The sequence below is a fragment of the Colobus angolensis genome, unplaced genomic scaffold (assembly GCF_000951035.1).
Source record: "Colobus angolensis palliatus isolate OR3802 unplaced genomic scaffold, Cang.pa_1.0 Scaffold14, whole genome shotgun sequence".
NCBI lineage: Eukaryota > Metazoa > Chordata > Mammalia > Primates > Cercopithecidae > Colobus > Colobus angolensis.
In genome coordinates, this window is record NW_012114488.1 from 7215796 (window position 1) to 7240565 (window position 24770).

The 24770-nt window shown below is 43.2% G+C and overlaps 1 protein-coding gene across 1 annotated transcript in view; it reads left to right on the top strand.

Annotated features, from left to right (window-relative positions):
- The window catches only part of WDR27 (WD repeat domain 27), a 116464-nt gene extending 98485 nt beyond the window's left edge, over positions 1-17979 (top strand). Inside the window, exons 26-29 of the mRNA XM_011935085.1 lie at positions 12625-12723; positions 15868-15981; positions 17341-17602; positions 17864-17979. Of these exons, the coding sequence (XP_011790475.1) occupies positions 12625-12723; positions 15868-15981; positions 17341-17602; positions 17864-17979 (591 nt within the window). The remainder of the gene's footprint in view (positions 1-12624; positions 12724-15867; positions 15982-17340; positions 17603-17863) is intronic.
- Positions 17980-24770: the final 6791 nt, after the last annotated feature.

Here is a 24770-nt window from a genome sequence, read left to right on the forward strand (position 1 = left end):
AGGCTGCTCTCAAACAATTGGCTTCAGGCCCCCAGCCTCAGCCTCCCAAAGTGCTGGGATTACAGGCCTGATCCACCATGCCTGGCTCGTATCAGTGTTTAAGGAAAAAAAGAAAAAAACTTTCAGATTGGATTTTACAGATGAGGAAAAAAATCTGGGTCCATGCTGAATATAGGAGATGCCTTAAGCCAAAGTGATCCAGGAAGGATAAAGAGAAGAGATGTTTAATGTATACCAGGCAAATGAAAATAAAAATAAAGCAGATTATATGATTTTAATATTGCACAAAACACAATTCAACCAAAAAATTATGAGGCAAAGATACTTATAATGCCAAAGGCCAGAATTCACAATGAAAATACAATATCTGTATCTAATTTTGAAGAAAATAAACAAATTTCACAAGGTGGAAACAATAAGAACCAGATAATAAGTAGCCACACATTAATAATGGGACTAATGCATCTGTCTCAGTCCTTGGCAGGTCAAGTGCACAGAAATTATAAGGTTGTAGGAAACTTCTATATCATAATTGAGAATGCATTATTTTATAGATATTCATAGTAATGTTTGTCTGCCAACAAGGAAGACATCTTATTTTCAAGTGCACATCAAATATCTATGAACAATGACCATAAATGAATCCAGAAAAAAGCTCAATAAATTAAAAAAAGAACACAAAATCAGCATTTTCTCACTATAATGCAATCAAAGTACAAATTTAAAAACCAAAAAGTTTCTTCCATCTAAATATTAAAATTCCATCTGTTAAGCAACTCTTGGTTTAAAGGTATAAAACAAAATATGAAATTGTAGAATTTCTTGAAAATAATGCTGTTTCTAACATGACATATCAGTGTCTCTGGAATACCCATAAACCAGTTTTTGAAGGGAAATTTGTAGCACCAAATAGCCATATCATACATTTTAAAAGGGAAAAAATAAATGAATATCTAACTAAAAAGCCAGACAAGCAAAGTAAATCAGAAGAAATAAACTGATAGAAAAGCAGGTGATAAGTTAGAAAACAGAAAATCAGTAGAACTAATAAAACACTAGTTGTGTTTTTGGTTGTTGTTGGTTTGTTTGCTTTTTGAAACAGTGTCGCTCTGTCACCCAGGTTGGAGTTCAGTGGCACGATCTCAGCTCACTGCAACCTCCGCCTCCTGGGTTCAAGAGATTCTCTTGCCTCAGCCTCCCCAGTAGCTTGGATTACAGGCGCCTGCCACCACGCCCAGCTAAGTTTTTTTTTTTTTTTTGAGACGGAGTCTCACTCTGTCGCCCAGGCTGGAGTGCAGTGACCGGATCTCAGCTCACTGCAAGCTCCGCCTCCCGGGTTCACGCCATTCTCCTGCCTCAGCCTCCCGAGTAGCTGGGACTACAGGCGCCCGCCACCTCGCCCGGCTAGTTTTTTGTATTTTTTAGTAGAGACGGGGTTTCACCATGTTAGCCAGGATGGTCTCGAACTCCTGACCTCGTGATCTGCCCGTCTCGGCCTCCCAAAGTGCTGGGATTACAGGCTTGAGCCACCGCGCCCGGCCCCAGCTAAGTTTTTGTGTTTTTAGTAGAGATGGGGTTTCACCACGTTGACCAGGCTGGTCTCAAACTCCTGACTTCAAGTGATCCACCTGCCTCGGCCTTCTAAAGTGCAGGGATTACAGGCATGAGCCACCATGCCTGGCCAAAACACTAGTTTTTTAAAAACACAAGCAACAAAATAACTTAATCAGTGCAATTTTTTTTAAGAAAATAGAGAAAGCTTAATCTATAATTAATAAGCAATGAGTAGGCAAAAGCATGGAGCAGAAGGATTTTGAAAATCATGAGACTGCTGCTCATAATTTGTGCAAATTAATATGAAAGCCTCTATACAAATGGTTGAGTCACAGAAATTTAGTTTATCAAACTGGCCCCCAAAGTAGAAACAAATTTAACAGGCCGCTTTTCTTAGAAGAAATTGAGAACATTTTCTAAGAACTCCTTGTGAAATAGTACCAGGCCCGTATGTTTTCTCAGGGGATTTTACCAACCTCTTAAACATCAAATAGTCCCAAAGATACTTAACTGTTTTAAAGCGTAGAGAAAGAAGGAAGACATCAGACTGCTTTTTGAAGTAACCATAACTGATAGAAAACTTGATGAAATTTCAGAAAGGAGTTGTATTTCATTTATGAATATCAATTGAAAAGCTTAAATAGAACACAGAATTAGTGCATTAACAATAATTTACCATGTCCAAGCGGGTTATGCATAGAATGCAAGGATGATTTACTATCAATAAATTCACTAATAATTCCCTCATAATATTAACTGATATAAAAAGAGGACTCTTACAACCATGTTCCTGGATGCAGAAGGCTGCTTCAATAAAATTCTGGATTCATTTCTGCTAAAACACCCAGTAAAAGAGGAATCCATGAATGCCTCTTTCAAATGATAAAATGCTTATCTCAGCCCAAAAGCTGACATCGTACTGAGAAAACTTTAGAGGTATTCTATGGTTGGGAACAGAGCCAGAACGTTCATTAATTCCACGACTATTTTACAGGATATTGGAGATATTTCCCTATGAAATTAGATAGGACAACTTAACTGATATTAGCACTGAAAAGAACAGTGAAAATTACGTTTATTCATAGGTAACAAGATTGCATATCTGGAAAACCCAAGAGAATTAGTGGCCCATATGAACAATAAAATAATTCAGTGAAAGATTAGTAGTGTTTAAATTAATATATGGAATTCAATGGTCTTTATAGGTACAAAAAAATAATCTCTGAAAAGTTATAGTGGAAGAGGAGAACTCATTGAGAATCGCCTCAAAAAGGATAAACCATTCAGGTATTAACAAGATTTCTGCGAAACCTGCACTAAGAACATTTTGTTTTTTCCCCCAGAAGTGTAGACTTGGACAAACGCAAAATCGTAACTTGTTCTTGGATAGGAAGATTTAGTTTCATAAAGAAGGCAGTTCTCTGTAGGTAATTTGTAAATTTAACACTGCCCCAACAACAACAAAATTCCAGTAGGTTTTTCTGTAGCTGTACTGTTTGTAAAGTTACTTGGGAGAATAAACAAGTAACAACGGTCAGAATACCCCTGAAAAAAAAGAATATTATGATGGGGAGAACTTGCCCTGTCAGCCATTAACTTATGTTGGAAAGCCTTTCAAAGTAAAACCATGCGGAACTGGTACACGAATACCAGTATTTCTTAGCTCCCACCACGGAAGGTGCTTGGAAGCAGTGACTTTCCAGCCATCACCCTTAGAACCCTCTTTGCAGCCTCTAAATGCCATTCCCCACCAATAGAAGCCAGAACTCCCTGGGTGGAGAGCTGGTTCCAGGTCTGTGGCAGAAGACTTACAAGATGAGCCAGGCACATCTTATGCCAAAGAGAAAAGAAGAAAACAAAGGGTAATGGAGTCATATATATAACAAGGCCACCGGCAACAGCCAATTCCCAAGGCCTTAAGGCTACTGCTGCCTTAGGCATGTACCACTGTCTGCTGGTTAGACCCGTGGGCAGCAACACACCAGTGCCGTATTCTGTTGGCCAACGGAGGGCTAGCTGAGCATCCAAAGGGTAATGACTGCGATTGACTTCAAACATTGTATATCTAAACCCTTATCATTTTTTATAATACTCCCCCCAAAAAGCTATAGCTAAAAACAAAAACATAAAGCAAAATGTCATTGGTCCCCATTTGGAAGTAACTGGGGCACCTGTCCCTTACTCAGAAGTGTGCCTTATAAAGGAAAATACTTAAACATTTGTCTGCCTTTCCTGTTCGGACTGTATTTTAAGTAAACCAAACACCCTACTTGGTAAAGGAAAGTTATTTCTTAGTAGATTGCAGACAAGTGGAATGGATGAATGGCAGGATTAGAAAATCACCCTCTTCAATCTCAGATGCAGTAATTGACTGAGGCAAATGTCATCAGTAGGTGAAATTATCAGATGAAGATCATGGCCCAAAGGAAGCTTGAATAATAGACATTTCGCTTAAGAACACATACAGACGGTCAATGCGTACAGGAAAAAAGGGCTCACATCACCAATCATCAGGGAAATGCAAGTCAAAACCATAATGAGATACCACCTCACACCTGTTAGAATATCAGAAAGACAAGTGATGATGAGGATGTGGAGAAAGGGGAGCTCCTGCACAGCCGGTGGGAATGCAAAATGAGGCAGCCACGGCGGAAAATGTGTGTTGTTTCCTCAAAAAGCGAAAAGTAGAAACCACATGATCCAGCAGTCTCGGGTATTTGTCCAAAAGAATTGCAATCAGTATATGGAAGAGATACCTGCGCTTCCATGGCCGTTGCAGCACTCTTGACGATGTCCACAGTGTGGAGGCGCCCTAAATGTCCGTCACAGAGGAGTAGATAAGGAAAATGGAGCTTGGACGTGGAATCACATATTATCCCAAGGCCTTAAAGTTACTGCTGCCTTAGGTATTTACCAGTGTCCACTGGTTAGACCAGTGGGCGGTATCACACCCGTGCCCTGTTCTGCTATGTCTTTGGAAGAGGACGTGCCAGAGAAAAGGGTGGGGTTTATTACTGTGTGTGCCATATTTATTTTGCCAGACCTTGATGGAGGTTGACAAGAGTTGGAGATTGTGCGGCAGCCTTGCAGCCTGATGAGATGATGCCACTCACCTCCCATGGCTTGTGTGGCGGGCGGCCAGGTGGCTCTGCATGCCACCATCAGGAATTCTCCAACAGAGCCTTTGCTTCTTCTGTATGGAGGCAAGGCTTCTGTCTTGGTGTGACTTTGTTTTAAATCTTGACCGTTTTCGGTCTTCTGAGAATAGTTTACTCTTTTGTAAACTAAAAATTCAGTATCTGAAGAAATGTTCAGAATACTCGGAAAATGTCATTTCTGGAATTATTTTCAAAAGCAAAATAAGTGAGCATAATAAGACAGTTGATTGCCCTGTGGAAAATGTCGCTACCATTGTCAAGTTTCAGGAGTGCAGAACTCACTTCTGTTTGTAATTCTTCGCCCCCTTTCTTCTGTGGGGTTAATTTGGGTAAAGGGAAACGAAGGTCACATGTTAGGAACTCTGTGAAAGGAAAAATGAAAGAAACTTCATCCTCGCAGACGTGGCTCAGCAGAATTGCAAAACAGTTGTAATGAATTGGTGTAGTCCTGCTTCCAAAACACTTCGCTTCTTCAGTAGTACATTCAGTCCCTTACCAATTTTTGTAAAAACATTTTTGAGCAGTCAAGCATTTTTCCAGCACCCACAGATTTATGCCACATCCTCATCTTTTGCCTGAAAAATATTGCTTCCTTTTTTCTTGCTCCTTCTGTCAGGACTTCTTGATTTGGTTCTGGCATGAGATCTACCTACACAGGTTTTATTTCCAGCTCTGTTTGTTTTCTGAATATGTCTTAGCCTCAGCTGGTTTCTCTGTGGTGGCTGAAGTGCTTCATGACTCCAGTGAGTACCTCTAATTAAAATGTTTCTTTCACACATGGATTGTGGTTACATTGAATCATTTGCAGAGCTGTTCATTACCATCACTCTGTGGCTTATTGTCCTTCTGTATTTATTGACAGTGTGTAGGATCACAGCATAAGAAACCTGTGTATCTACTAAAATATTTCTGATATCTGGGCTTCCAGTTGCTGTGTCACATGTAAAGTTGTCATGATCAGAAAATTCATGTACCCCAAGATTCCCTGGACCAAAAGATGTTTCATTTAATTCCATTCTCACTGAGGAAACAAAAGACCTTTCCTTGATAAGTTTTACCTCGCCTCTTGCCACTATATTATGTCATCCTATGTGTGTTTTGAGGTTTCATGCAAATGGAAGGCAGCTGATCTCAGGAAGCGCTTTTCAAGAGGTGAGTGGCCTTGGAAGGCTGCCTGCCCTCAGCCTGGCTTCCTTGTCTATGGAACTGGGACAATAAAAGTGTTTTCTTCATAGTGCTGCCGAGAGGGGTGCACGAGAAAATTTACATAAAATTCGTATCAGAGTGCCTGACAAAAAGTCAGTGTCCAGTAAGTACTTGCTGCTGTTAACCTCTGTATTTTACCGTTGGAAATAATGGATGGAAAAGAGATTCAGTCATTATAATTTCCCTTATTTGTTTAATCTAAACAGCAGACAGGAGTTCTGAAGAAATTCGGAAACCCTTTGATAGTAAATCAGTCCTGAATTAAAAAGAGCAAAATAAGCAAAGATGGTTTTGGAAACACCTGTGAGATTAGAGGGGATTTGAGGGTGCCCTGAGCCACGTGTGAATGGGGGTTGTCTTTGGCAGCCCAGTGAAATAAACAGCAAAAGCTTAGAAAAATCAGTTTGGAATCTCAGCGCTGAGGCTCCGCGGCTGTCCTGGTAAAGTGCTCTCTACCTGTCATGGTTTCTTCCATAAAACATGGAGATTGCGATAAAATAGGGATGCACCTTGGTCCATTTTTGTAAATGGTTTATGTAACAGGTATGTTTTGTAAATAGTGACACACTGTGTAAATGTTAGGGTTACCCTCACCCAGTGGTTCCCAAAGTGGGGTGCCCTGGACCCGCAGCATCAGCCTGACCTGGGAACCTGTTAGGAGTGCACGTTCCCAGGCCCCATGCCACCCCTTACAGCAGCAACTGCACAGGAATACTTTTCAAATAAAGATGTGCTTGTGGCAGAAGAAAATAAAACGTAGACATTTTATTTCTCCACTTTCCTTCAAAATTCAGCTGACTCTTGAACAACATGGGTTTGAAATGCATGGGTCCACTTATACATGATTTTTTTTTCAACAAATATATTAACATTTTTGGAGATTTTCAACACTATGAAAAAACTCATAGATGAACCACATAGCCTAAAAGTCTAAAAAAATTAAAAAGATACGTCATGAATGCATAAAATGTATGTCGATATTAGTCTGTTTTATCCTTGACTATCATAAAATGTACACATATCTTTTTAAAAAGTTAAAATTTATTAGAATGTATGCACATTCTCAGTCAAGAGAAATATAACAAGTGCAGAAATGCAGTATGAAATCATCACTTCAGAAACTCGACTGTCGTCCATCCAGCACTACTGTCCTCATTTCATCGCCTTGCTGTTGCTGCTGTGGTGAGCTCAGGAGTTACAAGTATCCCTTAAAACTCTGTGTGATGCTCTTCGCCTCTGTGTGAGCTGTTTGTCTCTCCAGTAAATTGTGTGTTGCAGTGAAAGGTGGTCTCTTAACGGCTCTTGTGTATTTTTCATTGTGTTTAATGCAATACTGTAAACCTTGAATTACACCATGGGGCCCATAGGAAGTGCCCCTAGAGATGCTGAACCTTCTCCCAAGAAGCAGGGAAAGCCACGACTTTACAGAAAAAGCTGAATTGCTTGGTATGTACGTAGACTGGCAGGCGGCTGCCATTTCAAGATAAATGAATCCAGTATAAGAAATAATGTAAAAAAAGAAAAGGAAACTTGTGGAGACATGGCTGCAGCTGTGCCAGCAGGCATGAAAACCTTGCACGTTTTGTTAAATCCTGTAAAATCTCATATTGCAAATGCAGCTTTTATGTGGGCGCAGGATTGCTATGAGAAAGGCATACCTATAGACTCTAATATGATTCAAGAAAAAGTGAAGTCATCTGACAAAGCAAAGGGAAAGTGAAGGATGACTTGATAATTTTAGAAAGAGGTTTGGCTTAAAAAGTTCAAGATAGGGCCGGGCATGGTGGCTCATGCCTGTAATCGCAGCACTTTGGGAAGCTGAGGTGGGCAGATCACCTGAGGTTGGGAGTTTGAGGCCAGCCTGACCCACATGGAGAAACCCCATCTCTACTAAAAATACAAAATTAGCCGGGCGTGGTGGTGCCCGCCTCTAATCCCAGCTACTTGGGAGGCTGAGGCAGGAGAATCCCTTGAACCTGGGAGGTGGAGGTTGCGGTGAGTCGAGATCGCGCCATCGCACTCTAGCCTGGACAAGAGCAAAACTCTCTCTCAAAAAAAAAAAAGAGTTCAAGATAACAGGAGAAGCAGCTTCTGACCAAGAGGCAGCAGCTGAGTTCCCAGACGCCATTAAGGAAATCACTGAGGGCCGGGCACAGTGGCTCACGCCTGTAATCCCAGCACTTTGGGAGGCCAAGGTGGGAGGATCACCTGAGGTCAGGAGTTCAAGACCAGCCTGGCTAAGATGGTGAAACCCTGTCTCTACTAAAAATACAAAAATTAGCGGGGTGTGGTGCTGGCATCTGTAATCCCAACTACTTGAGAGACTGAGGTGGGAGAATCGCTTGAGCCCAGGAGGTGGAGGTTGTAGTGAGCTGAGATTGTGCCACTGCACTCCAGCCTGGGCAAGAGAGCAGGACGCCATCTTAAAAAAAAAAAAAGAAAAGAAAAGAAAATCCTTGAGGAGAAAGGATATCTGCCTGAACAGGTTTTTAGTGCAGATAAAAGTGCCCTATTCTTAGGGAAAAACATGCTACAAAGGACATTTATTGGTAAGGAAGAGAAGGAACACCAGACTTAAGGCAGGAAGGGATAGGTCAACTCTGCTGGTTTGTGCAAATGCAGCTGAGCTTGTGATCAGGACTGCCCTCATCCATAAAACTGAGCCTTGAAGGGAAAAAAACACCACCTGCCAATCTTTTCATTGTTCAGCAAGAAAGCAGGACAGTGAGAACCTTTTCCTGCATTGGTTCCATTGTTACTTTGTCCCTGAAGTCAGGAAGCAACTGCCTTTTTCTTTTTTTCTTTTTTTTTTTTTTCTGAGACAGAGTCTAGCTGTGTTGCCAGGCTGGAGTGCAGTGGTGCAGGTCTTGGTTCACTGCAACCACTGCCCCCTGGGTTCAAGCAATTCTCCTGCCTCAGCCTCCCTAGTAGCTGTGATTATAGGCATGTGCCACCACGCCCAACTGACTTTTGTATTTTTAGCAGAGATGGGGTTTCACCATGTTGGCAAGGATGGCCTCAATCTCCTGACCTCATGATCTGCCCACCTTGGTCTCCCAAAGTGCTGGGATTGCAGGTGTGAGCCACTGCACTTGGCCACGACTGCCTTTTAAAGTTCTTTTGATATTGGACAATGCCCCTGGCCACCCAGAACCCAATGAGTTTAACACCAAAGGCATCAAAGTGGTCTTGCCCCCAAACAACTTCTCTAATCCAGACTCCAGATCAGAGGGTCATTACAAATGGAACCCTATGGAAAGCGTTGTCAATGCTGTGGAAGAGAACTCTGATGGAGAGAACATCATGAAAACCTGGAAAGATTATACCATTGAAGAGGCCATTACTGTTATAGGAAAAGCCATGCAAGCCATCAACCCTGAAACAATTCCCACTGGAGAGAACTGTCCAGAGTTGTGCATGACCTCACAGGATTTATGACAGGGACAATCAAGGAAATCATGAAAGAGATCGTGGATATGGCAAAAAAAGGTTTCAAGCTATGGATCTTGGAGAAATTCAAGAGCTAACAGACACTACACCAGAGGAATTAAGAGAAGACCACTTGATGGAGATGAGTGCTTCAAACCAATGCTGGACAATGAGTAAGAAGACATGGAAGAAGCAGTGCCAAGAAACAAACTGACATTAGACATAATCTGGAAGAAGGGTTCTGATGACTCAGTGCTTTTGATGTGTTTCATGACATGGATCCTTCTATGATACAGGCAGTGAAATGAAAGCAAATGGTAGGAGGATTGGTACCATATAGAAAATGTGAGAAAGCAAAAATGTCAGGCAGAAATTACGACATATTTCTGCAAAGTTACACCAGGTGAGCCTGCCTCTGCTGCCTCCCCTTCCACCTCCTCCACCTCTTCTGCCTCGGCCACTGCTGAGACAGCAAAACCAACCCCTGCTACTACTCCTTCCCACTCAACATGAAGACAATGAGGATGAAGACCTCTATGATGCCACTCAGTGAATAATGAGTATATTTTCTCTTCCTTATAATTTTTTAAATATCATTTTCTTTTCTTTAGCTTACTGTATTGTAAGAATGAAGTATTAATACACATAGCATATAAAATATATGGTAATTGATTGTTTATGTTATTGGTAAGACTTCTAGTCAACAGTAGGTTATCAGTAAAGCTTTTGGAGAGTCAAAAGCTTCATGTGGATTTTTGACTGCATGGAGGGCCAGCACCGCTAGCCACCACATTGCTCAAGGGTCAGCTGTATATCAGACATTTACTTGTAGACTTTACTTCAAAACCTGCTTAGTCATTAACAGAATCATTGGGAAGGCCTAAATCTGAAGGACTCATTCTTACATTAAAATAGTTCTTTTTTGGTGATTATTTTATTTGCTGAGCAGAAGCTCTTTAGTTTGATGCAGTCCCATTTATTTACTTTTGTTTTGTAGCCTGAGCTTTTGTTCTGACGTTCAATATATTATTGCCAAAGTCAATATTGAGGTGCTTTTCCACTATGTTCTCTTCTAGGAGTTTTATGATTTTAGGTCTTTCATCCATTTTGAGTTGAGTTTTGTGTATGGTCAAATAAAGGTCCAATTTCATTCTTTTATGTGCAGAAATCCAGTTTTCCTAACACCATTTATTAAAGAGATTACCATTTATTAAAGAGATTATCCTTTCCTCATTGTGTCCTCTTGATGGCCTTATTGAAAATTAGTTGTCCTTATACATTTAGATTTATTTCTGAGCTCTATACTCTAATTGGTCTGTGTGTTTGTTTTTCTGGCAGTAGCACATTGTTTTAGTTACTGTAGCTTTGTAATATAATCTTAAATCAAGTGTGATGCCTCCAACTTTATTTTTCTTAAATGAAAAAGCAACCTATGGACTGGGAAACATTATTTGCAAACCACATATCTGATAAGGGTTTAATATCCAAAATTTATAAAGAACTCTTACAACTCAATAGCAGAAAAACAAATGACCTGATTGAAAAATGAGTAAAGGACCTGGATAGACATTTCTCCAAAGACAACATAAAAACGGCCAAAAATCTATATGAAAAGGTGCTCCACATTGCTAATCATAAGAGAAATGCAAATTAAAACCACTGAGCTAGCACCTCATACCTGTAAGGATAGCTATTATCAAAAAGACAAGAGATAGCAAATGTTGATGAGGGTGTGAAAAAAGGGAACCCTGTGCACTGTTGGTGGGAATGTAGGTTGGTGCAGCCATCTGGAAAACAGTATAGAAAACAGTGACAATAGAACTACAATATGACCCAGCAGTCCTCCTTCTGGTATATGCTCAAAGGAGAGGCAATCAACACCATGTAAAGTCATCTGCCCTCCCATGTTCATTGAGCATTAGTCACAACAGCCAAGCTATAGGAACAACCTAAAAGCTCATCAATGAACACAAATAAAAAATATGATACAGGAGTGTGTGCATATGTCTGTACACAGGTACACACAATGGTATAGCCTGCCATTTGCCACACTGTGGATGGATATGGAGGAATTATGCTAAGTGAAATAAACCAGACACAAAAAGAAAAAGACTGCAGGATCTCAATTCTGTGTGAAATTGTATCTTAACAAGAGCTCAGAGACACCAAGATAGATGATGGAAGTGTGGCTAACAGGGTAGACATAGGCGGGAACGGGGAGGAAATGGGGAGATGTGGGTCAAAGGATACGAAACAGCAGCTGCTAGGATGAAGAAGTCCAGGTATCTGATATCCAACACGAGTGCTCAAGATAATAAAACCATGGAGTATTAGGGATTTTCCTGAACTACATAGATTTTAGCTGTTCTTGTTACAAATACAAGTAGCGATGTGAGATGATAGATATGAGAGTCCACCTCTCTACAGTTACCACTACTATTATCTTCATATCTGTAGGTATGGATCCCATAAAGTCATGTTGCAAACTTCAAATATACACAATACGCTTAATTTTTTTAAAGACAGTAGGGTTTTGCGGGAAAAGGAATCACCTTTGACACCTTCCTTCTGCTGCACTGTGACGTTGCTGTTTATTACTAGTAGGCTTTCAGAAAATATTTGTTGATACACTTTGTTACTTACTGATTATCTCATCTCTCAATTCCATCAGAATGGTATCTGATAACAGATTTTGTCTCTAAAATAAACTATTGATGGCAGTTCTGGATACATATATCCAGAATTGTGTCACACACAGTTAGAGAGGAACTTATTTATCAACAGCTATAAAAAACCTAAGTATTTGAATTGCTCAGATTCTAAGCTGATGAGTAGGAAACACAGTATAGCATATGTACCTATTTCAAGTTAATGGGGGAGGATACAATAGAGCATCTTTCTTTTTTTTTTTTTTCATTCAGTTTGGAACTTCAAGGTAAGGTTGCATTACAGAATCTATACTCCTTCCTTAAAATTAGTCATCAAACATGAGCATATATTTAAAACTGTTCACAGGGTACTATGGAGGCTTTTGATAGTAAATAGAAGGTATGACATACGTTCACTAAGATGTAAAAAATCTACGAGAGAGAAGGGGAAAAGATGCCTGTTTTATACCGTTAGTTCCCCAGCTTGGATGTTTTGTCAGGCATCTCAGTTGTTGCTGTTGTATTTGATCAACTGCACTAATCTATAGACAGTCCCTCTGCTCTGCGTAGCATACAGCTGATTCCTCACTCTGAGTTAACATGGCACACCTGCTCATCTTTTCTTGTAGGCTTACGTGTATGAAATGGGCTCGAGCACGTTTTCTCACCGGCTGGCTGGGCACACAGACACCGTCACTGCAGTGGCCTTCAACCCATCCATGCCCCAGGTACAGTCTTGCTGAGTGGGGTGGGGCACCTCTGCTGCATACAGGTCTTACGTTATATTTCTGTATCTTTATGACTTTATTTTGATGAAATCTTATAATATTTAAGGTTACATGCCAGTGTTCACTGAGTACAGGGAGAACTTAGGAAATACACTTTTATTGGAGAGAGAGAGAAATAAACCTTTATTGTGGGGAAATGCATCTGGAAAAGTTTCTTTTATAATGAAGGTGTTTGCCACTCAGCACTCGTGCATGTTTAATTGAATGAAATGGGAATGTATGGGAAGACCCGTGGATAAATACGGTTACACGGGGCACTAACATGAACACCAGTGCCAGCAAGCAAGCAAGCAGCAGAGCAAGTAAAGAACAGGATTTTGAAAATTCTTATGGAAAAAAGTCCACAGCATTTCCAGAAACTTTTTTAATTAGAAGAAAACATGAAAATAACCATTGCAAATCAATTGTATATAAAAATGAATGGTCTTCTATTAAAATGTAGAGGGAGATTTTTTGCAAAGGATTAAAAATATTAGGTATTGGCCAGGCGTAGTGGCTCACAACTGTAATCCCAGCACTTTAGGAGGCCAAGGCGGGTGGATCACCTGAGGTCAGGAGTTCAAGACCAGCCTGGCCAACACGGCGAAACCCCGTCTCTACTAAAAAATACAAAAATGAGCCGACCATGGTGGTGGGTGGGTGCCTATAATCCCAGCTATTCAGGAGGCTGAGACAGGAGAATCGCTTGAACCCGGGAGGCGGAGGTTGCAGTGAGTCGAGATCACGCCACTGCACTCCAGCCTGGGCAACAAAACGAGACTCTGTCTCAAAAAAATAAAATAAAATAAAATAAATATCAGGTATTAAACTCCAGTGTTTGGGAATAATTTCATTTTGTCTCTTTAAGATTGAGGCTTTGATTCAGAGAATAGCATCATTGTGTGACTGTGCTCTGGCCTAGCGCGTGTGATCAGGTGGAACGGCACTCCACACGTGTCTTGTGACCCTGCTCTTCTCCACTAAACAACATATCGCTGTGGTTCAGGGCGTGTTGCTGTGCCTGGCACTCGCGCTACTGCTGCTGTATATTGAATAATATTGAGTATTGAAAATGAGTAAGTGCATCTTGTGCTGTCATGGACCAGAGCTTCCGTCAGCATCACCGCTGAATTCCATCCTTGGCCCTAATTTTTCTTTTCAGTCTGCTCCAGATGGGAATTTGAATTTATGCTTTCCTTCCCTGTTACAAACAATACTGAGCCGTACATCTTCATGATGCTTCATTCTTCCCATGATGAGACTGTGCCATGTGCACTGTAAAGGACCTGTGTTTCTTGATAATATCTGTGCCATCACCTATTCTGCACTTTTAAAACATATTGAGTTGTTGTGTTCTTTCATAATCCTTTGAACGGCATTTGGGCAGCGAGATGGAGGCGTGGTCAGGAAAGAAAGACAGATGAAAAGTGGCAAAGCTAGACCCTGCAGGGTGGCAGTGGGGAGAGGGGGAGTGATTTATGGGGGAGTCAGATGTTAGCTGTCTTGACCCTTGAGTATTTGGCATCAAAATGTCTTTCAGCCTGACTGAATTTTTTTGAATACTTGAAAATTTTCAGTGAGAAAAAGGTTGGGTAGGTCTCTATTGCCCTTGAGATTAATGAATTAAAGAAACAAATAGGGGCCGGGCGCGATGGCTCACGCCTGTAATCCCAGCACTCTGGGAGGCCGAGGCAGGCGGATCACGAGGTCAGGAGATCAAGACCATCCTGGCTAACACGGTGAAACCCCGTCTTTACTAAAAAATAGAAAAACTTAGCCAGGCGAGGTGGCGGGCCCCTGTAGTCCCAGCTATTCGGGAGGCTGAGGCAGGAGAATGGCGTGAACCCGGGAGGTGGAGCTTGCAGTGAGCCGAGATCCGGCCACTGTACTCCAGCCTGGGCAACAGAGCTAGACTCTGTCTCAAAAACAAACAAACAAACAAACAAAAAATATGGTATAAATATAGTTATAAAAAATAAAGAGGAAAAAGCAACAAGTTGTAGTTGTCATGAATCTTCATGATGAAGGGCCACTAAAGAACAGGCACAAGAAGCCTGCTATGCATATGTATACATCATACTGATTCTTTAAGTGTAATGATATCATATACTGAATTATAATATATAATTCACTAAGTTCATTATACTTACTCATGTATACATGAGTAAGTATAATTGTTGGTTCCTTATTTTTAAAAATTTCCTTTCTTTACTGATATTAGTCCACTTTCTTCCACATATATCACCTCACTACTGTTCCTCTGTTTCCTAGCATTGTAAATCAAACAACTGGAAGTCATTTTTATTTTCATACATTGTATTACAATAATTACTTATCATGACTACAGTAACTTTTAAAGTATGTTTTCTGATCACTTAAATTTTCTCAGGATTGGACAATATTGGTAAATATTGAAGAGACAGTTAACCACATAAAATTAAGTAAAATTAAGATTTGGAAATAACCACAGGCAGGAAAAGTTTTTGTTAAAAGTAAACATGATAAAGAAGCACTAGGGATGGTGGAACAGGACATCGAAAATCTCCTTCACAAAGGCAATGAAAACAGTTACAGAAATTGTCAAAACCAGCTTTCTTAGAACTCTGAAAATTAACCAGAGGCTCGCAATAATCCAAAGAGCGTGTATGCAAGAAAAATCCAAGTCTCAGTAAGACAGCAACCTTTGAAGCCTATCCTGCATAATTTAATAAGAAAGGAGAGCTTCACTTTAAATTGAATACCATCAGCTGGCAAATGAAGTTCTTGTGTGAAGCACAGGTAAAGTTGGAGGTCGTATTTATTTAATACGTGATTCCATTTAGCAGTATATGAGGGCACTGCTGTTTTGAAGGAAAGATTGATAGGACTCTCCTAAGCATGGTTTATTTTGTTTATGATATAAAAACACATACACAAGGAAAACATGGGAACAAGTGTGGTCAAATATTGGAAGTCTGTGCCACAAACACCAACAGCATTTCCCCTAACAGTTGAATCTGGTAATGAGAGAATGCTGGAGCTGTGAAAACTGGGGAGTGAAATTGGTGACAGCACAGCTCACACTTGGGGGATTGCTACTTCCTCTTTTTTTTTTTTTTTTTTGAGACGGAGTCTCGCTCTGTCGCCCAGACTGGAGTGCAGTGGCACAGTCTCGGCTCACTGCAAGCTCTGCCTCCCGGGTTCACGCCATTCTCCTGCCTCAGCCTCCCCAGTAGCTGGGACTACAGGCGCCCGCCACCTCGCCCTGCTAGTTTTTTGTATTTTTAGTAGAGACGGGGTTTCACTGTGTTAGCCAGGATGGTCTTGATCTCCTGACCTTGTGATCCGCCTTCCTCAGCCTTCCAAAGTGCTGGGATTACAGGCGTGGGCCACCGTGCCTGGCCTACTTTCTGTATTAACTATGATCAGCTGGTCAGAATTTTACAGGCTAGGTCCAGACCTGATGCAGGAAATCCCCAAACTAAGGCTTAGCCCAGCAGGGTTCTTGGCTTTGCTCAGGAAAGAATTCGAGGGTGAGGTGGTGGTGACAGAGCAAAGTGTGCAGCAAAACGGTAGCTGCACCGACAGCAGAGCCACTGCACAGGCAGAGTGGCCCAGAGCAGCACGCATCGGTCGCTGGCGAGCAGTTACACCCACGCTTAATTATATGCTAAATAAGGGGCAGGCTCTTCATGAGCTTTCTGGAAAACGGGTGGGAGTTCCGGAAACATACAAGGTCACTTCTGGGTTGTTTCCATGCATTTGTAAACCGTCATGGTGCCAGTGGGAGTGTCTTATGCAGATGAATTATAATCAGTACATAATGAGTAATGAGAGCAACCAGAGCCGGCCTCAGCACCATCTTGGCCCTAGCTGGTTTGGGCCAGTTCCTGTGCTACATCCTGTTTTGATCAGAAGGGTCATGACCCAGGCTCTGGAAACAAGCCCTGCTGACCCCTGCCTCAGACCCCCTAATTTCTAATTTCTGATGGGTACTTGGTAGTGTTCTGTCTCACTCTATAAATTTAACTTAAAACATGTATCTTATGATAAATACATTTTTAGCTCCACAGTCATTACTGCTACTTTGAAACGAGCTGTTTTGACAAACATGTTTAAGGCTCTCTATTCTACCTCCACATTACAGCCTCATCAAATGATCAGACCTTTCATCTATGACTTAAGCACGTTTTTCTTGATAAAATGCAAAGCTGGTCATTGCAGGATGACATCTGACACCAGGAGTAAGCAGGTGTGGGGAATGGCCAGTTCACTATTGACTGTTGTTACCTGGTGGAAAAATGTCATAGAAGCATGTCTGGTGCCACTGACACCCAGCCTGTGATGGTCTTTGCAATCAGTAGGAGAAACTCCTGGAAATCCGCTCAGCCAGGTGGCGGACTCTGGCTGCTGCCGCCTACCTAGGGTGCTGGTGAGAGACCTTACATTAGGAACCTGGAGCATGATGATATCTACGGCAGCTCCCACACTTAGTCCTTCATAACACAGGTGGCTATCAGGCTGTAGATGTCTTGTTCTCCCTGAGTCTCTCAGATACGGAATGGTCATTAATAGCATTTGTCCTGTGTCTTTTACAAGGTTGCTTGGGAACAAATGATGCTGTGTAAAATAATAACCAAAGCTGCTGCTGAGTGTCCCCCAAGAGCGAGGAGCTGTGTGAGGGTCTTTCCTCATGTTATCCAGTTCTTGCCGGCAGCTTTGTTTGCAGATGTTAGCGCACCTGTGTCTCAGATAAGAGTGTGGGGATCCAGACAGATCAGTTTATATGCAGTTGAGAGTTTGCACCAGCATCCGGACGGCTTCCGAGCCCACGCACTTATGCCCCACTATGAACTTTTATGTAGGAAATCTGTTAGGTGCTGCACACATTTGTAATAAGATAAAATACATTGCTTCTGCCATTTGTATTTAAATATTTATTTTTAAGTTCTTTTTGAAATTGGAAAAAAAACCCCAATCTAGATAGACTTGCCATTCATCCAAAACCTAGGCCGTGTTTGCAAGTCCTTCCGCGCTGAGACAACATTCTGGCCTCTCACGTTCATAAGAGGACTTTCTGGCAGATAAGCCCGTGCCACTGTTTTTATATCCCAAATGGCAGCCCACATCGTCGCTATGGATAAGAAGGTAAACTCTGTGCTGACCTCTCACCGCGTGGGGGCCGTTATTCCGGGACCATGTCACGGTTTCACAGTTGGAGAGCACCTTCCAGCTTGAAATCTCAGACGGGCCCGCGTTTCCCCACTAAGCATGCTCCAGGGTCAGCACTGCGGAGCCTCCCAGTAGGAGGATAAAACACACCTTAGAGAAACGCGTTTCCAGAGAAGGGGAATCAATAGGTGAGAGAGGGATGGGGAGAGAGAGAGACAGAGAGAGATGGTTGGAATTTTTTATGTGAATTGGCTCACGCAGTTGGGGCGGCTGGGAAGTCCCACGAGCTGCTGTCTGCAAGCTGGAGTCCAGGAAAGCGGGTGGTTTGTTCCAGTCCGAGTCCAAAGGCTTGAGAATGGGGGAAGAGTTGGGGGGTACTGGTGTTAAGTCCCAGCCCAAGGGCAGGAGACCAGTGTCCCAGCGCGAACAGGCAGAAATGCAAATCGTTTAAAAGCTGCTGCGGCGAATGCGTTTGAGCGACGCTGGGACGCTTCCCGTCGCCGCAGTAACGAGTCACAGCGTGGGCCGCGGAGGAAAGGCCGATTTCCCGACTGCAGTTCCGTGGTCGGGAGGCGGCGGGGCTCACGGGCTTAGCTCCCCGGCAGGGCGGCTCCGGGAGAACCCGGTGCTCGGCCTTTTCCGGCTTCCGGAGGCGCCGCCGTCCTGGCTCGGGGCGTGCTCCGTCTTCCCGGCCGAGATCCCGTTGCTCACTCCGCGCGTCTCCCCGCCCGTCCTCCACGTGTGGCCGCATTGTCCTTGTCCCGCCCCTGTGATGACACCTGGGACATCCACCACCGGCCCCCGTCTGGAGGCCGCCGACGCAGCCACGCCCGCCAAGGCCTCTTTCCCCGTGGGCGACTCTAGCCGCCCGTTCGCGGCTGCCCGGACCGTGGTGTGGACATCGGGGGGCGCCATTGCTGGCTTGGCGCGGACGCCCCCGCCTCTGCCGGCCCTTCCCGGACCCCGCTCCCAGCCGCCACCTCCGCGTCCCATGCCCACTTTCTCAGGTCGCCCCTGGTGTCCTCCCAGCAACCAGCGGCAGGAAGTCACTATGGGCGCAGGGGTCTGGTCTGCTCGTCACCACTGGCATCCCTCTTGTGGCCCACGTGGCTCTTTTTTTTCCTTTTTTTTTTTTTTTGGAGCATATTTGAGAGGATCCTTCTTCCTTACTACCAATTAAGCCAGTTTGCATTCACATAAAATACATAACTGTATGATTCACGAGTTTATAGTTCCTTAACTGTGTGATTTTCATAATTCTCTCTGTGCCAATTATAACCACACCTTTGAGGAAAGCTGCCATCTTTCTTTGTTTCCTCTACTAGAAAGTACCCTGTAAAGTACTTGGTACATTTTGAAAGATCCTTGAGTTCTAGTCTTGAAAAATAATTTCTTTCCTTTTCCTTTTCTTTTTTGTTTTTTTTTTTGAGACACGGTCTCACTCTTGCCCAGGCTAGAGTGCAATGGTGCAATCACAGTTCACTGCAGCCTCGAACTCTTGGGTTCAAGCAATCCTCCCGCCTCAACCTCCTAAGTAGCTGATACTACAGGCATGCACCACCCCACCCGGCTCATGTTTTAATTTTCATTTTTAGTAGAGATGGAGGTCTCCCTATTTTGCCCAGGCTGGTCTCAAACTCCTGCCCTCAAGCAATCCTGTCACCTTAGCCTCCCAAAGTGCTGGGGACTACAGATGTATGCCACGGGCCTGGCCTGAAAAAATAATTTATTTTATGGTAATCTTCATCTTTGAGTTTTGTTACATGACAGAATTCCCCAAATACCAAAGGCTTTCCCTAACACTCATGAAAGGTCATCCAGTTCTGTCCAGCATCCCCTTCATCTTGCAGCACGGCCGACGGGTGAAGTCCCACCAGACCTGCTGGCCCCTGTGGGGCAAGGTGGAGGCTGGCCAACATCCCATACCCCATGGTCACGCCCACCATGAGGCCCAGCCCAGCCCAGCAGAGTGGAGAGTGAGTCCCCTGAGGGTGGGTGGACACAGAGAATAAATATTTCCAAACATGAACACACTTTACCATGTTTCATTTTGTAGTGTTGTTGAATTTTAGGAGTGGTGTTAATCTGGTGCTAATTGTCTCTGTCTATAGAAGTATCTAAAGCAGGCCCATTGCTCCAAAAACTTTGTAGTGCACAATTTTTCCAGTCACAGTTATCAGATAGGTCTCTGAAACAGCAGTGCTTCCTCAGGAACACGTGGCAGATAGGCTTAGAAGCCTTCATGTTGCAGTAAAACATTTATTTGATTTTAAGATACATGTTATCCCTTCACTAACATTTGTGAAATTGTTGAACCTGGAAATATTCATCCTTCCTTTTTAAAGTAGCATGTTCTTTCTCTGTTTTATTAAATCCCTGGTGCAACCTACACGTAATGTTGTTTAAAATCATGCCCACAAAATGAAGCATGTGACTCAAGCTTTCATTTTAAGAAAATCTATTAGATGGTGCATCAAAATAATGATTTGCAATTTTTATTGTAGGAAAAGACCCCTCTGAGTTCCAGCCCCGGCATATGAACATGTGAAGTGCGTGTGTTGGCCTAGAGAGCAGGCTGCGTATTGATTAGAGTAGCATGTTAGGTCACACAGGGCAGCCCCTCCCACCAGACAGGAAATACAGGCCACCTGCCTTCAACAGCTCAGGGTCAGTGTTTGGGAGTGATAACACCAACCTCCCAGTAGGAAGATGAAACACATGTTACAGAAACACGTTTCCAGAGAAACGGAATCAATAGATGATGGTGGATGGAGAGAAAGGGAGGGAGGGAGGGATGGATGGATGGATGGAGAGAGGGAGGGAGGAAGGAAGGAAGGGATGGATAGAGAGGGAGAGGGATGGATGGATGGATGGATAGGGAGAGGGATGGATGGATGGATGGAGAGGGATGGATGGATGGATGGAGAGGGAGAGAGATGGATGGATGGATGGATGGATGGATGGAATTTTTTATGTGAATTGGCTCATGCAATTGTGGAGACTGAGAAGATTTGCTGTCTGCAATCTGGAGCCCCAGGATAGCTGGTGGTGGTGTTCCTGCCTGAGTCCAAAGGCCTGAGAATGGGGGAAGAGTTGGGGGGTACTGGTGTAAGTCCCAGCCCAAGGGCAAGAGAAGACTAGTGTCCCAGCTCAAACAGGCAGGTAGAAGGACAAATACCAGGGTGAAGCCACTCTCCTCCACCTTTCTGTCCCATTCAGGCCCTTGATGGATTGCACGATGCCCACCCATGCTCCCTGCTTCCTCCCTCTCATCTCATGCTTTTGGGTGACTTCCCTGATCTGAATACACACTTGCAGAGATAAGCTATTGTCCTTCTAGCTCTCCTTTCCTGGATGTGTGGCTGACCTGGCCCCTCCACAGTGGCGTCTCTGGTGTCAGGACTGAGGATGAGAACACTGGGCTGTGAGAAAGGGTTGGGGACAGGGCGCTGGCCCCCACCATGCACTCACCGAGTGCTGGAAGCTGCCCCACCCTCTCCATGATTTCAGGCTCATGAATGCACATCGTGAAGATCTGGCACAGTAAGATGAACTTCCCACCTCTCGCTGGGACAGAGGCCGCACTTTCTGGGAACCCGGCTTTCGAGTGTGTGATCTGGGGCAGGTGTGGCACTCACCCATCTTGTTTCAGGGAACTCACGTCACTTTTGAAAAGCAGGAGACAGATTCCATGACTTGTTTTTGTTTTGTTTTGTTTTAATATGTTTTAATTGTGAAAGTGGTTATCCCCTTTCCAAAACTAAAGTTTTGAGCCTCTCAGGGTAAATTTCTAGATATGCTTATAAAGAAAAAAGTAATGTTTTTCATCACTGTTATTGCTCAGTTGTCAAAATAAGACTTGTGAGTCTTTTGGAAGAAGAGGATTATACTTGTACTTACAAATTATTCTAACAATGCCTGTGGCTAAGAGGACTCTCAAAATGAGTAAGGAACCGTAACAGCTCACAAGGGACCACAGGCTCTGCAGAGTGGCTTCGGAATCCAAGACTCTGAAGCACACCTGGGTGTCCTGCCAGGAACTGCAGCTGCACGCCACATGTACCCAGTCAGATGTGACTTAGGGATGCATTGTCAGCTTTGGTTTGTTGGACATCTGAGGACAGTGGTATATCTGTCATAAGATATCAGCGTAGCTGTTGAACTGCTTAGGATGGGAACACAAATTCAAGAAGCTTCGTAGTTAAATTATCCTGGCTGAGATGGTAGCCAAGCGAGACTTATTTCCAGCAAAAAACTAGCAAGGCAGAAGTATCTCAAAGCAGAGATGCAGAAGATGAAAGAAAGTTGTGATATGAACTGATGGGTTCCTGAGTTTGAAAGTGTGGGCTGCAGAGGGACCCTACCGTTCACACAGGGAGTTCAGGGAGAACAGGAAGCGTGCAGGTTAGGTATGGAGAAAGCTGCTTCACACGCAGATACAAAGAGATACAATTTATTGGAATGGATAACCGAGTCACAAATATCACCTTACCTTATTATCAAATTGATTTTATATTACTATGACAATAATCAGTTTTATCTTTTGTCAGTGGTAAAATAGTTACAGTCATCCCTCAGTCTACGTGGGGGATTGGTTCCAGGTCCCCTGTGTGCTCCCAAATCCTCGCACACTCAAGTCCTGCAGAACCCACATAGTCAAAAAGTCTGCCCTCCAGATGCCTGGGTTTCACATCCTGGGAGGCTGTATTTTTGATCCGAGTTTGGTTGAAAAATAATCCGTCTATAAGTGGACTTGCAAGCTCAAACCCTTGTTGTCCAGGGGTCAACTGTAATGAAATAAAAGAGGATTAATGTAAGATGATATAAAAACTCTTTTCACATTGTATTGGGTAATTTGGCTTTATTTTCAGTTTTTCAATTTCTCAGTTGTGCAGGATTTATTATAAGAAGACTTGCTTTGGTCTTTCCAGCTATACTGAGTTACATCTAGACCATGTCAGTACTGGTACCCTAGAACACAAGGTAGAAACTTGGGGGGTTCTCGGAGAGTTTCAGTGAAAGACAAGACACAGGCGAAGGCAGAGGGCTGCGTGCAGAGCCCAAGTGCACCCCGGGGGGCTCAGGCCGCAACACAACCTCCTGGGAAGGGAAGAATGCCGGAGTGTGGAGGGAAGGCCTGCAGGGCGGCGAGGGGACAGCTGTTTCCGGGGCCGGCATGTGGCGCGTTGACGTGTGCAGGAAAGGCAGAAATGGACATTGGCAAACTGATTTATCTGTAAGGTAGTTATATCATTTAGAGTGGACGATGACATGGTTTTTAATATTTTGGTACTATAAGTCATGTTTTGATGTATGTCTTTGGGCATACAATTTTTTTTGTATCTGGGTTTATTTTCTCGAGATAGATTACTTTCTCAAGAAGTAGTATTACTGAGAAAAATAAACTTCTAAAGGGTTCTGCTATAGACAGATGCTTCTCAAAGTGTTTCCTCTTGTTTGCTTCCTCACCATCTGTGGTTGTTGACACTTGCATTACCTTTGTTAATTATCAAGAAACAGTACCTCCCAATTTTAATTTACCTCTCTTTGAATACTAGTGAGATTGCACATTGTCCCACAGGCTACTAGGTTTTGGAATTCTTTTAATTTTTTTTTTTTTTTTTGAGATGGAGTCTCGCTCTGTCACCTAGGCTGGAGTGCAGTGGCATAATCTCGGCTCACTGCAAGCTCCACCTCCCGGGTTCAAGCGATTCTTCTGCCTCAGCCTCCCGAGTAGCTGGGACTACAGGTTCCCACCACCACGCCCAGCTAATTTTTGTATTTTTAGTAGAGACGGGGTTTCACCACGTTGGCCAGGATGGGATGGTCTTCATCTCTTGACCTCGTGATCTGCCCGCCTCAGCCTCCCAAAATGCTGGGATTACAACCGTGCCTGGCCCAGAATTCTTTTAATTTTTAAATTGCATGTTTATATCCTTTATCTCTTTATACTTCAGACTCAATGTTTTACCTAATGATTGTTGTAGCTTTAATTTAAAACTAAAATTTTCATCTTTGTATTTACAGTATGTTTCCTCTAGATTTGGTCTGGCTTTTTGTGTTTTGTTTTGTTCTCTTTTTCCAGTTTGATTTATTCTGATTATCGTAGGCCTAGAAAATTTTTCCTCCGGAGATTTGTATCTCTGCTGAAATGACAGTAGAACTTTTAACATATTATAATAATTTTTAATTCCTGACTGATGGTGCCAATATCTGGGTTATTTCTGAACCTAGTTCTGTTGATTGCTCTGTTGAGAAACAGTTGGTCTCCCTCCAAACCTCCCCTGCTCTTTGGTGTGTGTTGTAGTTGTTTGTTTGTTTGTTTGTTTGTTTTAGACAGGGTCTTGCTCTGTCACCCCGGCTGGAGTCCAGTGGTGTGATCACGACTGACTGCAACCTCAAACTCCCTGGCTCCAGTGACACTCCCACCTCAGCTTCCTGAGTTGCTCAGACCTCAGGCTCAAACCACCACCCCCGACTAATTTTTTTTTGCATTGAGATGCAGTCTCACCAGTTTGCCTAGGCTGGCCTTGAACTCCTGGGCTCAAGCAATCCTCCTGCCTCGGCTTCCAAAGTGCTGGGATTGCAGGTGCGAGCTTCCGCACCTGGCCTGTTGCAGTTTTTGAGTGGTTGCTGGATGTTGAATGTGGAACATAAGTGTTTATTCCAGGATAGCATGGCTCTTTTCCTGCTGATTGCTGGTTTGAGACCGAAAAGTTGGGAATTGAGCTGCATGCTTTAATGATTAAGACTTTGATGAGAGTGGGGCTATCAGAAGTAATATATATGAATCATTGTACAAATAGAAATGCAAAGACAGCATGGTTAACTTCTGGGAAACTAAATCTCCAGTGTTC